Consider the following 14,359-nt stretch of genomic DNA (forward strand, 5'->3'; position numbering starts at 1 on the left):
TAAACACGAAAGAGGTTAGAAGAATTCGAGACAGATATTCAAAACCAAAACGAAGTCTAGGGTTCAATTTTTCTTTTCGTCTCTTAGTTTTCATTTTTAACCTTTGCAAATTTGTTTTGAAGTTTTTGCTTTTTATCAAATATATATTTTTTGATGTATTATTCAGTTATTGATTTCTTTGGTAAACTTTTGTCTATTGTTTAAAAAAATCAAGAACGAAATCAGAGGCGAACATGTGACGAGTGTTTAATGGTTAAACACTGAAAAGACATTTAGTACATATAAGGATAGTTATATTTGTGGTATATTTGCTTTAGGTTTCACTATAGAAAAAGACTTTTGTTTTGTTTGTAGGTCTTATTTTTTTTTTATCGTTTTATCGTTTCTTACGCATACTGATACAGGACAAGTTTTAAGTCAATTTTTTTTAACGACGTAATTACATTGCAGACTATAGGAATTAACATCAAAATCGACATGGCCTATTGTTAATTTCTTTTTCTTTTAGTTTGACTCGTAAAAGGTTTCTACTTCGTCTGGAGTAAAGCTGGAAGTTCCTGCCAGGAATGTTTTGGCGAAGGTGCTGCCGTAGCTGTACCCGCTCGGTGGGCTGTAAGTATAGCCAAGCTGGCTGTATGAATAGCTATTGGATGACGCGGAGTTGGAAATGTAAATGTCATGTCCTCCACCGAATGTGGGTCCATACGATGAATGAAAACGGATCGAATATTGGCTAGAACTATATTTTCCCGTTTGAGGCAGTTTAACAGGTGCCCATCCTGGCTTGTTCACCAGTGAAAACAGAAATAAGGCTTTGGAGTCGTACTGATATATATACTTACTGCTGGAATCTATCAGAGAGAAAAGAAATGGAAAACAGCTGTCACTAGCGACGCCATCTTGATACTCACTTGCGAAACCATCTCCCTTGTACACAGAGTCACACAGTCACGAAATATATGTTTGTTAAGAGTAGTTTACTTTCTCATATAAACTTGTTTGAGTTGTAGTTGACAGTTTTTATTTGTCAAAACAAAACAAAGCAACTCTTAACTCTACAATCACAGTTATCAAAGTATAAGAAATAATAAACGAACAACCTACAAAAAGGCCACAGCACCATTTACACTTATGTACATTTTCTAAGTTTTAGGCGCATTGAGGAGTCAGCTGAATCCGTCACCCTAACAGCTTCGATTTTTGTTGTTTACTCCTCTGCGTCTGGCTTGTGTCTCCGATTACGACTCCTACTTTATTGCGATTGAGAACCCCCCCCCCCCCCCCCCCCTCACCTTCCTTTCTTCCAGAGCTCAGCCTTTTAATCCGTGGTCATTTAAATTATTTTTTTCACCCTTCCAAAGTTTGTTTGAATCTAGTAATTTCGCAATGCCCCTAATCCTCTTTCCATCGATTTTAGGTTTTTTAAAGATATTTCTAATCTTTCCATCGTAATACTCCTTTTGATTTGAAAGTTACATCTAAATTTGTAATCCTTTCTCTGTCTCAAATACACAGGATAAAAATTGACTTTTTAATACCTCCTTAAGAGGTCAGTGCCGTAATATGGGCAATCACCAACAAAAAAAATGGTCACTGGAACAGGTCATTTTGATATTTTGAGAGTGAAACAGGTAAAAATTGAAAACAGTAAGCGCCCTCAGTTACATGCCTAAGCACTGTCAAAGGAGTCACCGACTGGACCGGATCCTTGAATGATTTAGTCTACAAGCAACTCTGTCATTTCAGAAAATATGCAGTCTATGCTTTAAATATATCGTCACACTTGGAGAGAGAATGGGGATGGGATGCGAAGGAAAGAGGTAGAGCAAAGCTAGAAGAAGATCCATAAAAACAACGCTTTTATCAGTGTATCCTCAATATGTAACTTTGTTTTTAGCTTTATAACAAAGCTAGTAACGGTAGTAAGATTATCCCTGTTCATAATGTCCACTTACCCCATGAAACACTGGTGTATCCTCCAAAAATATATCTCCCGACCCTTATTATTGTTACAGTTGGTCCTTTGCCATCACATCGTGAGTGAAATGTACTTGCAGCCCAGCCGTCCACAGATGCACGCCAACAACGCTTCCAGGCGGAATTCACGCTTCGTGCCACAGGGGACAGCCAGCCTCTTAAAATCCTCAAGTAATTTCTGTTATTTCCCACTATTGCGGAGTCTAAATCTGAACAAACGTCGAAAAAAAAATTTTTTGAGACTAAAAGCTCTAATGAATAATGTCAACACGGAGCATATTGTCTTTTCAAGTAAAATCTAAGCCTTAAATATTACGCCCAGGGATATGGTTCGGCAGCAGACCCGCCTTAAAATTTTTTTATAGCTGAAACTTACTTGTTATTGTTCACAAAACGTTTCCGGGAAATCCGGGTGGAAAGAAAATGGAGCACGCCGTTTTTGGCTGTTTCAGCGGAAGATTTCAGGGAACGGCGTAACATCAGAAAAAAAATCAAATCCGCATTGAAACCCCTGCTTAAAGACTACTTTCAATATATCACGGAGCTTACCGGGTTTTCTTTGCACTACCACGTTGATTCTGGTCTTCTTTGTTCCCATCGCGTTCGTCGCGATGCAGTCGTACAAACCGCTGTCAGCAAGAATCAAGTTCTTAATGGTTAGTGTACCATTGTTTAGCTCAGTTCGTACACCTGGAAAAGGCATTCCAACTCTTCTCCAGCTTATTACGGGACGAGGGAATCCTTCAGCTTGACAAACTGCCTGAAAGGTACTGCGTTGTACTGGCGTGGCGGGTGACGGTGGAACTTTTGTGAAGACTGGAAGACCTGACAGAAGATGTATACGGCAAATAATATGTATATAACGACGAATAGAAAACAATTGCGAGCTTTTGGACGACGGAGTTTCTATGTTACCTTTACGTTATTATATTAAAAACTAAATACTATATAATAATTATTGTTTGTACAAATTATTGTAAGTAAGACAAAAAATGAATAAAAAAGCAAACGAAAACAAACAAATAACAGAGAAAAAAAAAGAAAAAAAGAAAAAAAGAGATCTGCCAGCAAAATCACTAACAAGGGTGTGATCCAGTCAGCGCCCTTTACAGGCATAAAATATATCATCACTAAGCAACTAAGTATGAAAAATAAAGTTTCAATTATTCTCTGATCTTACCTCGAACAGAAAAATTACAAGTGGCCTCAGAAGATCCAAGAATGTTCCTGGCGTGACATGTGTACTGCCCTTAGTCAGGTCTCTTAAGGTCAGGATCGTTACAGAGTTGACAAAAGCACCAAACTTTGCACAGCGATAGCTTATTGCAGTACCATTAATATTAGAGGGGGTGCCCAATGCAAATATGTCACTGAAGCGTGCTACACAGGATTTAATTATTGTAAATTTCTCCCGGTGGGGTCCCTGTGGTGTTTTGATTGAAAATTGTTATTTAATATCTTAAATCATTCAGAATGCCCTTCTCATGTTGTAAACAACAATTTGACTCGAACATCTGACATTCCCATCCATTATCAGCTTATTGATTGTATAATTAAGTTGATTATTACTGTGCCCTTAAACCAAGTCCACAGTCCGCCCACATTTTCATAGGTCATATTTAAGATGGCCTCGTCTTTGCTTCATAACTTGCAAGTACTCAGCTTCTGGGGTTCTCTTCTCCTTTTCTAATGTATTTCAATTAGAGGAGGCCTTATTGTGTGGCTTAAGCCTTATTTATCAAGTATTACTTGTCATTACATGTCACTTTAAGCTAAAGAAAGCGTATGGCATAGCAATTCACACACAAAATTTCAGAAAAAAGAAATTGTCAAAGAGTCTGTTGTATCACATATTATCAGGGATTTATGACAGCTGTTTACGAAGAGCAAATAACGAAATGACAGAACCCAAAATAGTTCTTTCCTAAGGAGGTAATTAATTTTTCAGCTTAACATAGGCTTGGATGCCTTTCAGTCTCTCTTTATCTGCTGGACACATGTGCATGTTTTGACAGAGAAGCAAGCATCGTGGCACAAATCATATCATTTACAATTCCCGCAGTTTGTCTAAGCTTTACAAAGCAAAATTAAATAAACAGAAAAGAATCTGGTCTCATAAACGAAAAAAAAAAAACAAGTTAGCCCAAGCTTCAAAAAACAGCACATTTTATCATGAAGCCTCTACATTTGGCACTGAAGCACTCATGTCCAAAAATAATAACAGCTTATCAAGTCGTAAAAGTGAGACTCAAGTAATACAAGATTGACTCAAATAATAAATGGTGTAACTGCTGAAACTGTAGAAAGGGGGCTGGGCTAACTTTTAGAGCCTGTTTACATGGAGGAGGGGACCCCAGGTGGGCATCACGTTTACATGATAGGTGGGGTGACCCTTCAAGGTGGGTAGCCCGTTCTGCGACATAGGGTAACCCTTTCAGCTGAGGTCAAATTTTGCCATGTCAACGTTTCAAGGTGAGGCAATCCAGGCTAGTCGGGGTCGGATTCGTGATACATCAAATTCGCGCAAAATTCACTTTGACGCCGCGTGGCTTCACATAATTATTTAAGGTAACAATAGAAAGCCACAACACTGAAGGTTGCAGCACGAGCAGTGAGCGTAGACGTAGAGCGTAGAAGTGAGCGTAGATGTGGTTTGCCAGCATTTTTCTCGTTTACTTACTTAGCGACCATTCAATAATCTTGAGAAAGTGCTCCTCAGGATGGCAGGGTTGTAAGATTGCATGTAAGGGAGGGTTATTTTTTTACCCCACCTAAGCAGGTTACCTCACCTACCTGGGGTCCCCCACCTTTATGTTAACAAGCCCTAAGTCTCAGGAACCGTGAAACCGGTAACGGTATACCTAACCCGGGACTACCTGTGACGCTACTTCCATCTTCAAAAACCTCAGCATAGCAGCCAAAGGAGCCATTATATCGGTGTAACACGGATATTAGATTGCGGTTGTCTCATGCGTCTCGTTTTGTGACTACTTTTTGTGTTCGTTTTTGTCACCATGTCTAAATTTCAATCACGTTCAAAACACCCCTAGCTGCTAACAAAATATTTCGGAAAGCTCTTTAGAATTATATTCAGCAATAAAAACAAGGTGTGACCAGGAGCCGATGTCTAGACTCCTGGTCTGGCAACATAGGCATAAATGAATGCAAACTTTGCGGTATGTAATCTGTCAGAAATCTGTTTAAGTGGTCAAAGTTGGGGCTGATGGGCTTCATTATTATGACCACTCCATTATTATACGGGACCAGGCCATAATTATTGTTGACCCTTGCTTGTTTTGGTATTTTCTGTAATTTTCCACATCATTATTTTGTGAAAAGTTGGTAACTGAATTGCCCTTGAGGAATTCATGATCGTAAGATTTCGTAACCACGGGGTATTCACCTAATTGCATCAAACAAATTACATTCATTTTCATAAATCATGCATCGTTGGTTGGCTAAAAGAGGCCATGTTCCTGTAACTTTCAGTTCTTCTGAAGTTAGTTTGTTTGTAGACGCACGCGACGACCTTCCTTTTTTTGAAAGATCGTGTAGACCTACCATTAACACTCTGGTGCGAGGGCTCTGAAGTGAATGAGCTCCGTACAGGTGTCTAGGCATGCAGGGACCTCATACACTGCTTTGTAAATGCAGATGTGTAAAAAATAAAGAGTGTTCAAAATTCCTGGAGAAGCATGTTTTACAACCTCGTCCCCAGGGCGTAATAAAAAGGTAGAAAAAGGTAATGCGACCATATTTTATGTCAATAACTCCTGACAGTAGTAATAACTGATAAACTTGAGGTCGACGGTGCGCTCCTTTTGCCCCCCTCTCTCCATTAATGCTCCGTTTTAAGGGTATTCAAAGCTAGTCAAAGCTACACAGAAAGGAGAGAAGTTGAAATATGGATGTGATGACACCGGGGATCGAACTCGGGACCTCGCGCACCGAAGGGTGCGCACTTACCAACTGTGCCACCCTTGCTCCTCCTTTTCCCCCTGAGGACGAGGTTGACATGTTTTAATCATTATCTCAAGGACAGGGTTACCAACGAAGCAAACTATAATATAATCTTAGCTGCACAATTACAAAGTGGGCGCGTTGCCAGTTATGGTTTATGAGGTCGTTCATGTGGCATGTCAAAATTTAACAATTCTATCGTTTAGGATGTGATATATTTGGGTTTTATGTTATTGTATGACATCTTTGAAAGCTGGCTTTGTGATCTGTTTAAATTGATATGTAATGATACGATCACTGGCAAGTCTTAAAAGTGACACTGATAGCTGCACAGTGAACATGGTCACACTTACCGTGTGGAGACTGGGCACTAATCAGTATTATATACATGTAAAAACTATTTTGAATAGTGTAACCACAACTAAACATTACCAATTAAAAAACTTAAAAATTTGAAACAATTGTTTCTTAGCCAAATCAAACAAGAAGAGTACTCACCACAGGGCACCCAATCTGTTATTATAGGTGAAAGTTAACCCCCCCCCCCCTTTTATCTGCAATTAGGACCGTTTGTAACGGGCACCCCCTCCAGTATTAATCGGCAGGTGCTAAGGAAGCTCTGTGCCAAATTTGGCACTTTTGTCACGTCTGTAACGATCCGGCCTATATTTTGCACTAAGAGACCTGACTACCTGCATCGCTGTAGTTCAGATTCTTAACGATCAACTCTCCTCCTTTTATCAAATATTTTGCTCCTGACAGAAGCTTTCTGCCCTTGAATCGCCATTCGACGGCAGGGGGAGGATTTCCTCCAACTGTACAATAAAAAGCTGTATTTGTTCCTTCATCTCGTGTCCGTTCTGCCGGCGACAACATTACTTGTGGAGCAGATATCGATTTTCCAGGCATTCCAGGCGGTCCAGGCACACCTTTCGGCCCAGGCTCTCCCTTGTCTCCTTTTTCTCCTCTCGGCCCTGCAGGACCCGTCATTCCTGTTTTTCCGGATTTTCCAGGTGGTCCCATGGGACCTTGAGGCCCCCTTTTCCCCTTTGGTCCCCTCCTACCACGGGGTCCTTTTGCCCCAGTGGGACCAGGAAGTCCAGGGGGACCTGCGGGGCATACTTTCTCACTTGACGTACAGTACTTGAGGGGCATAAGTTGCTGAAAATGTTTTGTGATTTCTTTTCTCACGTCTTGTAATGTTAAACTAGCTGAAGTGTCGTTTAAAACGTGCCTTCTGTTTCTTGGTCGGATGGTTGTAAAAGCCATTTTTGACAACGGTACAACTGCAGTAAGAAATGTTACATATAAATTGTAATAAATGATTTGGTTAAAGAACAAATAAATTTAACAACGTTGTACGAATTGGGACGTTCGTTCAAAGTTAAACTGAGTTATTAGGTCAATTACTGACACCAGCATAGAGTGAGTGAAAATGACATGTCCCTTTCCATAGATGGAAGTGTTTACGGGAAAGAGACACCGGATAAAAAGCTACAGTAAAACGGGGAACAAAAACCCACGTGCATGGTAGGCGTTCGAAAGGGAAGGAAAAGGGTTACGTAATTAAGACCCGCGATAAATTTTTTGGTGCACCAAAAAATTAACTTCGATGCTTTTTACTTAATATAAGACAGTGATAAGAGGCCTTATGATCACAATAACAATCCAAAAAGAAATGCGAAGTAATTCACACGAAGTAATTACAAACTAGAAGTACTATATATTACCGTAAAAAAAACTTGAAAAAAAAACCTCTCCTTGAGGATTGTCGGAACGAGGAGAGGAGGAACTATTGGTCTAATGCCGCTCAATTAGACCAATAGTTCCTTCTCTCTTCGTTCAGACAATCCTCAAGGAGAGGTTTCTAGTTTGTAATTACTTCGTAGCTCTTTGTGTGAATCTCGCATTTCTTTTTGGATTGTTATTGTGATCATAAGGCCTCTTATCACCGTCTTATATTAAGAAAGAAAGACAGAACAAGGTATAAACAATAGCCACTTTTGTTATTATTGTACTGCCCGTGAGGGCAACGCCCAATCAAGAAATGGTTCGAATCTGTTTCAAAAAAAGACAAAATGGCCGATGGATCTCCCAGAAGGCTTTGCGTCCTACTCTCTCCTCAATGGTGCCGATATTTGCAGGGAGGGGACCGGTCATTTCAGGTCGTCTTGCAAACAGAAATGGAAGTCGAATTGGAGCGAACAAAACAAATTGCGTGGAGTTATTTTTCCCTCTATATCTACGCCCAATGATTATCTAGATACAGTAGTCGATGATGTTGTTAGCCTGCGCTGGAGCAAAAAAAATGCCTTCCCACGGTCCCCTTGGAAAAGTTTCAATTTGATGGAATACTCTCCCTGCGTGTGAAAAGTCTTTCCTTACAAGATGACAAGGAAGGAATGCTATTTGTAGATCGCCCCGTCAAATAGAAACATATTAACTTGGATAGTTAGAAGGGCTTTAAATGCAATATCATACAGAAATGTGAAAACTGAAACTTAATTTTCTTTGCGAGGTTTTTTAAGGAACAAATTGACCCTGTCTTGTTTAAATTTTATAAGCGGAGAACGACAATAATTTTTGGAATTTCTGGTTAGGTCATATCAGTCACGTTATACTGTCATGCTATATTTTGCAGAGGGCAGAGGGGTTGGGAAGGGATGCATTGAGGATTTCTTCTTTCAAAAGGCGAAATACAGTTAACTACCTCAGTGTTCTCCTTATCAGGCGGTAGTCGCTACAATTTACCTCCTGAAGCAACACTTCTTACCGCCTGCAACCGCTTGAAGGTTTACTAAAATGAAATAAGTAGTTTTAAAAAATACGCAAGGTGCGATCCGATCCGATCAAGGAAATGAATGAATATATGGAAAAGTGCTTAAGTATACACAGCTTTTCTTTTTATGGGCAACGCATTTTGGAAAGAAAACAGTGAATACAGAGTAAAATTATTGGGAGCAAACGTTTTAAGTTGTTGTCTAAAGATACCAACGGCCGATTTGCGTAAAAGAGGTCTTAAAATGAGGGAATGACGTTTCCAAGAACTTGGCTACTCATGTCTCTCACTTAGGCTTTGGTAGATTGTGCTAGCATAATTTTAAGCATAATTCAGCAAGACGAGCATTATTTTAAGCTTTTATTTTAGTTCGAGCACTGCTAGCATAATCCGAGCTTTTATGCGCTGAAAACAAAAAAAACCATCATAGCTCTAGAATAATTCAGTTTGTATTTTATTTCTGTATTGTTTTTGGAAAATATTGAGGTCTGTGCTAAGGCCCATGGTCAAATATGGTCCGGCAGGCGGCAGAGGTCACCCTGTGCATAAGACTGAGACTCATGCAGGCCATCACGCTTATATGGCTCGGCGGCTCGAGTACATCCACTTCCACCACTTCCACTTCTTCCAGTGCCGTACCGAGAGCTTTAATCTCTAGAGAACGTGTTCCTAAAATTAATACCGGGAAGTACAAGGAAAGAGGTAACTCAGATCCAAAGAACATGAGTCCTCGTGATCGAATCGAAGGGGGAAAATTTGTGTCTTGGAGGTGGAAACTGTTTTGCAATGGGTGTAAGGAGATATTGAGCTCTAAAAACCGCATTCTCAAAAACCACTTGGCTTCCAAAAAACATGCCGCAGGCAAGAGAAGTTAAAAGTGACAAAAAAGCGAGATTATGTGTGCACATGCCTGACATGCGTATTTGCCATGCTAAAGACTGGAAGGTGGACTATATGAATGTTCATTAAAGACAAAATTGATAGAGTTAAGCTACTGATGGTCTTTATTTTCCTTAAAATCAGTGTAAAATCTAAGTAGCATAATTTCGGTGACAGAGAGCATAATTTCCAGAAAGTAGCATAATTTTAGCATAATTTCTAAAAAATATGAGCACTGCTAAAAGCATAATATGCTTTTTTTTCGAGCACAATCTACCAAAGCCTACTCTCACTCCACTACCCCCATTCCCCCCGGGGGGGGGGGGACTCCGCATATGAAAGGGGTGAGGATGCTCGTCGTCTCGCTTAGGGGTGTAAATGTCGGATTATGGTCTCAATTAAGGTGTTCTGGGTAAAACGCCATCATATTTAGCCGTGAAGGTCTCGTTTAGGGTTGCACGTGAAAAAAGAGGTTTAATTCAAAATTTCCGACGAGCATCCCCACCCTTTCACATGCGGAGTCCCCCCCGGGCCCCATTCCTCCCCAGAAAAGTGCACCTCTGGGGCATGAATGGTCCCTTACCCGCTGAGCTAAAATTTGGAGAGAACACTGTACCTTTATAGCGGATCTCGGGACCTTGAGTTAGTGCCCTCTTTAGCGAGAGCCCGTAATAGCGGGAGTTTCTTTCAGTCAAACTACGACATCTATGACTGAGATAGGATAATCATACCTAAAGCATCGATTTTACCTGAGTTAGAGGCGATCCCTTCTGAAACATGTGTCTGCATATTCTTGTAAAGATCTTTTGCGGTATCTTTCGCCGGCGAGAGAGTCATCTTGTCAAGATTTTCGATAGAAATACTCTTAACGCAGGAAAAACAGTGAATGCGAGATTCCAGCGCGACAAGTCGTTCGTTGATTGTTGTATTCTTCACCCAGAGGCATCCGCAAACAAAAACTAACATCACAGAAAGAAACGATGGCCTTACAGATGGAACAAAATCAAGGAGTCGATGAGATCTTGAGGTGTTTAAGGGTTTCATTTCTTCAGCTCTACAATCTCTTTCTTTCACAGCCACACAGAGACGAACGTTTCATGTGGGAAAGTTGCCACCAAAAATATACCTTTACCGGAAAATTTGGCCTAAAAAAAATATGGTTGATATGACAACTGACGTGAAGCTACCCTGAATGTTGACCTGTCTTACCGGTATTCTTACATTCTCGTGTTGCATTGGTCAAAGTTTCAGTGTTACGTACACCGTACTTCATTGGAATATAGGGAGTCGCTTGAAAAGTGAATTTGCGTGCTTGCAATCTCTATCCGGCCGATTACTCAAACTCATTTATTTTGTCAAATGCAAGCGAACTCTTTTTGAGCCGAATTTCAAGTTTAGAAAGAGGAAGAAACTTCAGCTGTCGTCTGTTAACGTCCTCCATAAAACGTGAAATTAGGCATTTTCCCGTCGTAGTCGTGCAGTGACGGCAAAGAAGTGTACAAAAAAGCGTGATGCACGTGCAGAGTTGTTGTTTTGCCTATTCAACCTATTGCTTTTTTGACGTTCTCGTTGTCGTCGCCGTCGTGGCATCTTAAAGTCCCTAACGATAGCCAGTGTACAGAAGTCCCCTCTCCTAGAAAAAAATTGGAGAGTCCAGGCTCTCTCCCCGATTAGTCTTCTTTTTTTTTGGAGAGAAAGGGGCGTCTGTACACTGGCTATGGAAATGAGCACACATAACTCAAAGAGACATGTCCTCAATTTGAGTACTTTCGTGACCAATATTATACTTTGAAATTGGCGCTCGAATAAGGCACATCAGTTTTTTTTTTTAACAGAGCACCTATACATTTTGCGGTAAATTAATAATAGTGTTTAATAAACAGGCGAATTGCCAACTAGCCTGTGTGACAGGCTGAACGTGCCCTCCTTCCTCGCGCGCCCCAGAGCCCAGATTCCCCTTTTCCTTCCCTTTCGAACGCCTGCCACACAGGCTAATTGCCAACAGGAAGGTTTTATTATTTTGTGGCTTACTAGGCTACAGTTGACCAATCGAGTTTTTAATAACAGGATGCGAGCGGTATATTTCTGTTAACTCCTTTTTTGTTGGGTCAGCTCGATATATAAACGCCAGGGTGACACGTATCATGGCTTTTATGCATTAGTGCCCCGGGTAAGGCCCGGCAGGTCGGTAAAAATTCCCAAAAGGGCTAACAGATGCTTTTCAGACTGTGACAAAGTCGAGAAAACGCCTGGTTTTGTGATTTATTCAGCATATTTTTAAGACAGTGCATTTACAGCAGTTAAAAGGGATGCAAATTTTAAGTTCTAAACTAGGCTTGTGAAAGGAGAACCATTTGTCAATAAAAGGGATATGAAAGGGGTACGTTTTCTTTCTAAATGGTATAAAAGCCCGGATAAAAGGTCAAGGGGTTAAACTTCGGGGCGGAGCCTCCCCGTATTCGAATTGAATAGCCGCAGCCTCGCCTTTACACTTGATAAAGCCTTTTTGCGCCCTAATGCGTGCCAAGATCATGGGGAGAAGCGTGTATACTGAAATGTTTCAATTGGCTTAAAATGTGTGCTTTTGTTCACGAACGATCGGTTTTTTTCCCGGGTTGTTAATAGCTACTGATTTCGGTAGTATTTAAAGATTCACACTTAGCCCAGAGGTATGATGATGTAAAGCAATTATTCCTCTCTGATCAATATCCCGGGCCTTCAACTGAATTCCTTTTTAGTTATTTCCCCAAGTCTCGACAGTTTCTCCTCGTTCCAGTACCCCGACTTTGTTAGAATTGACGCTGATGTGAAGGAGAGTGAGACACCGTGAAAGAGATCAGCAAAGACAAGTGAATAAACACTCATCCGGGTGAACTTAAAAATTAAACACCAGCAGAAAAAGACAACGATAAATTGCTCGAATTTTATTATAATCCAGACTTAAAATTATACAGAAAGTTAACAACAATTTCGTAATCAAGTTGCTACTTACAAGTTTTATTTCTAGCCATACGCTATGCTACAAGGGCAGAAACACCTAGAAATTATTCTTCTTGGAAAAGGAGTTTCACCTGAAAATATTGCTATTACTTAAGCAGCAAATCTTATTCACTATGATGTTAATTCTCGAAAAAGTATATATTAAACTATTAAATGTATTTTTCTTCTTGAAAAAATGCTCCTCTTTTTTCCAAACGAATTTTCTGTAATCTACATGTATTTGCTCAAAAATCTCAACAACTTTGAGCTTATGGATAAGCAAGAAGCTATAATTTTGCTACTAACTGTTTATTTAACCCTTTCACTATCAAAAGAGCTTGAACTTTTAGAAAAAAATTATTCTATTTTGTTACATACCAAAAACAGATAGCACCACGCAAAAGAGGAGCCAAGAAGGTTTCATTTGAATGGTGACATCGACCATTGGATTTCATCCACAGACAGAAAAGTTATATAAATCTCCATTATATACAACTCTATAAGTAAAAGGGTGGTAATTACTAGACTTATTGTAATTATAACAACAATACATTCTCCAATCTGAATGGCCTTCAGCAGCCCCGATTTGAGCATTTATTATGACACTGTTACGGGACAGTGTGAATTCATGCTGTAATAGAAAAGTTGCTCTTCCTTGCAGTTTTTTTTGTTGTTGTTTTGTTTTCTCATCTATAGCAAAAAACTCCCGAGAGACCTTGTTTCTTAATTAAATAAACAAAAGTTGAAATTTTCAAATTATCATCTCAAATTTTGATTTTTGGTAGCAACATTGTATTGTCCATTATAGTGTTAGTGATCATACTTGAGTCAGATGATGACAGATTGTTATTGATCAGAAAATAAAGGGATCTTGATCGATCCCAATATCATGCTTTAGTTCAGCACAAGTGTCCTGATCATGACTATTAGAAAACACTTTAGAGATTTTAAACTCTGATGACAGAATTTCAATTGTTTGCGAAGGCAATCACCACTCATAACCCCCATCATATAAAGGTTATATTATCTGCATCTTCCTTCAGTGGCTTTACTGATCTAGCTGCCCACCTCAAACAGCATCTTTATTGCCTACGATACAAAAGTGGAGTATTTTATGTCCACAATGCATCAGTCACTCTTTTATTTTGATAGCCATCTAACCCCAGTTACCGCATTTATTCGAATAAGCGCCCAACCTCGAATTAGCGCCCACCTCGAATAAGCGCCCATCCTAAAGGCACAAAAAAAATAAGCGCCCACCCTGGAATAAGCGCCCACCCCCTCCTCCTCCCAATCAAACTCAAATAAGCGCTCACCCCCACCCCACCCACTCGAGTGAATAAATACTAATAAGAGACTTGCCCGAGGACGCAGTTTTCTTCAGAACATTTTACAGAAACCTTGCTTTGTTACTTGTTCGCGTTTTGTCATTAGCATAATTATTGTTTTGTTACAAAATAAACATACTTCACTGGCTGAAAATGGTGAAAATTTAATAAGCGCCCAGCCTCGAATAAGCGCCCACTCTCAAGGTCCAAAAATTTAATAAGCGCCCAGGGCAGTTAATCAAATAAAATTAATACGGTAATAATATCTGCAAAGAAGCGCCGAGATGTTTGTTATGGGCCTCCAATGGACTCAACCAAAATTATGGGAAGTGCAATTTGAATTTCCCTTTAATCTGATTGGAAGTTCAACAAGGGCATGTTAAACTGGCCAGTCATGGCGCGTATTCAAATCCTAGTACACAGGTTGGGGCCCAGAACAAGGATTTTGGCACTGGCT

At 40.0% G+C, this 14,359-nt stretch overlaps 2 protein-coding genes across 2 annotated transcripts in view; both read right to left on the reverse strand.

The window, feature by feature from the left end:
* Nucleotides 1–504: 504 nt before the first annotated feature.
* LOC140944774 (uncharacterized) lies at nucleotides 505–10,669 on the reverse strand. The gene is made up of 6 exons (XM_073393880.1): nucleotides 10,345–10,669; nucleotides 6,630–7,223; nucleotides 3,158–3,226; nucleotides 2,527–2,802; nucleotides 1,952–2,186; nucleotides 505–841 (listed from the first exon to the last, which is right to left on the reverse strand). The coding sequence occupies exons 1-6, from the start codon at nucleotides 10,637–10,639 to the stop codon at nucleotides 505–507; spliced, it is 1,806 nt and encodes a 601-aa protein (XP_073249981.1). The 5' UTR covers nucleotides 10,640–10,669.
* A 1,845-nt stretch (nucleotides 10,670–12,514) lies between these two features.
* LOC140943102 (zinc finger FYVE domain-containing protein 21-like) overlaps nucleotides 12,515–14,359 on the reverse strand; it is a 9,264-nt gene continuing 7,419 nt past the window's right edge. The window contains exon 7 of the mRNA XM_073392161.1: nucleotides 12,515–13,663. Within this exon, the coding sequence (XP_073248262.1) occupies nucleotides 13,631–13,663 (33 nt within the window). The 3' untranslated portion in view covers nucleotides 12,515–13,630. The remainder of the gene's footprint in view (nucleotides 13,664–14,359) is intronic.

This window comes from Porites lutea, chromosome 7 (genome assembly GCF_958299795.1).
Source record: "Porites lutea chromosome 7, jaPorLute2.1, whole genome shotgun sequence".
Lineage (NCBI taxonomy): Eukaryota > Metazoa > Cnidaria > Anthozoa > Scleractinia > Poritidae > Porites > Porites lutea.

What these genes read in the sequence shown, in the direction of transcription:
- LOC140944774 (XM_073393880.1), bottom strand. Translation starts at nt 10,639, where the DNA reads ATGAAACCCTTAAACACCTCAAGATCTCATCGACTCCTTGATTTTGTT. An exon ending in AGGGATCGCCTCTAACTCAG is followed by an intron (nt 7,224 to 10,344) that starts GTAAAATCGATG and finishes TTCTTACTGCAG; the next exon opens with TTGTACCGTTGTCAAAAATG. An exon ending in GGTAGTGCAAAGAAAACCCG is followed by an intron (nt 2,187 to 2,526) that starts GTAAGCTCCGTG and finishes ACGTTTGTTCAG; the next exon opens with ATTTAGACTCCGCAATAGTG.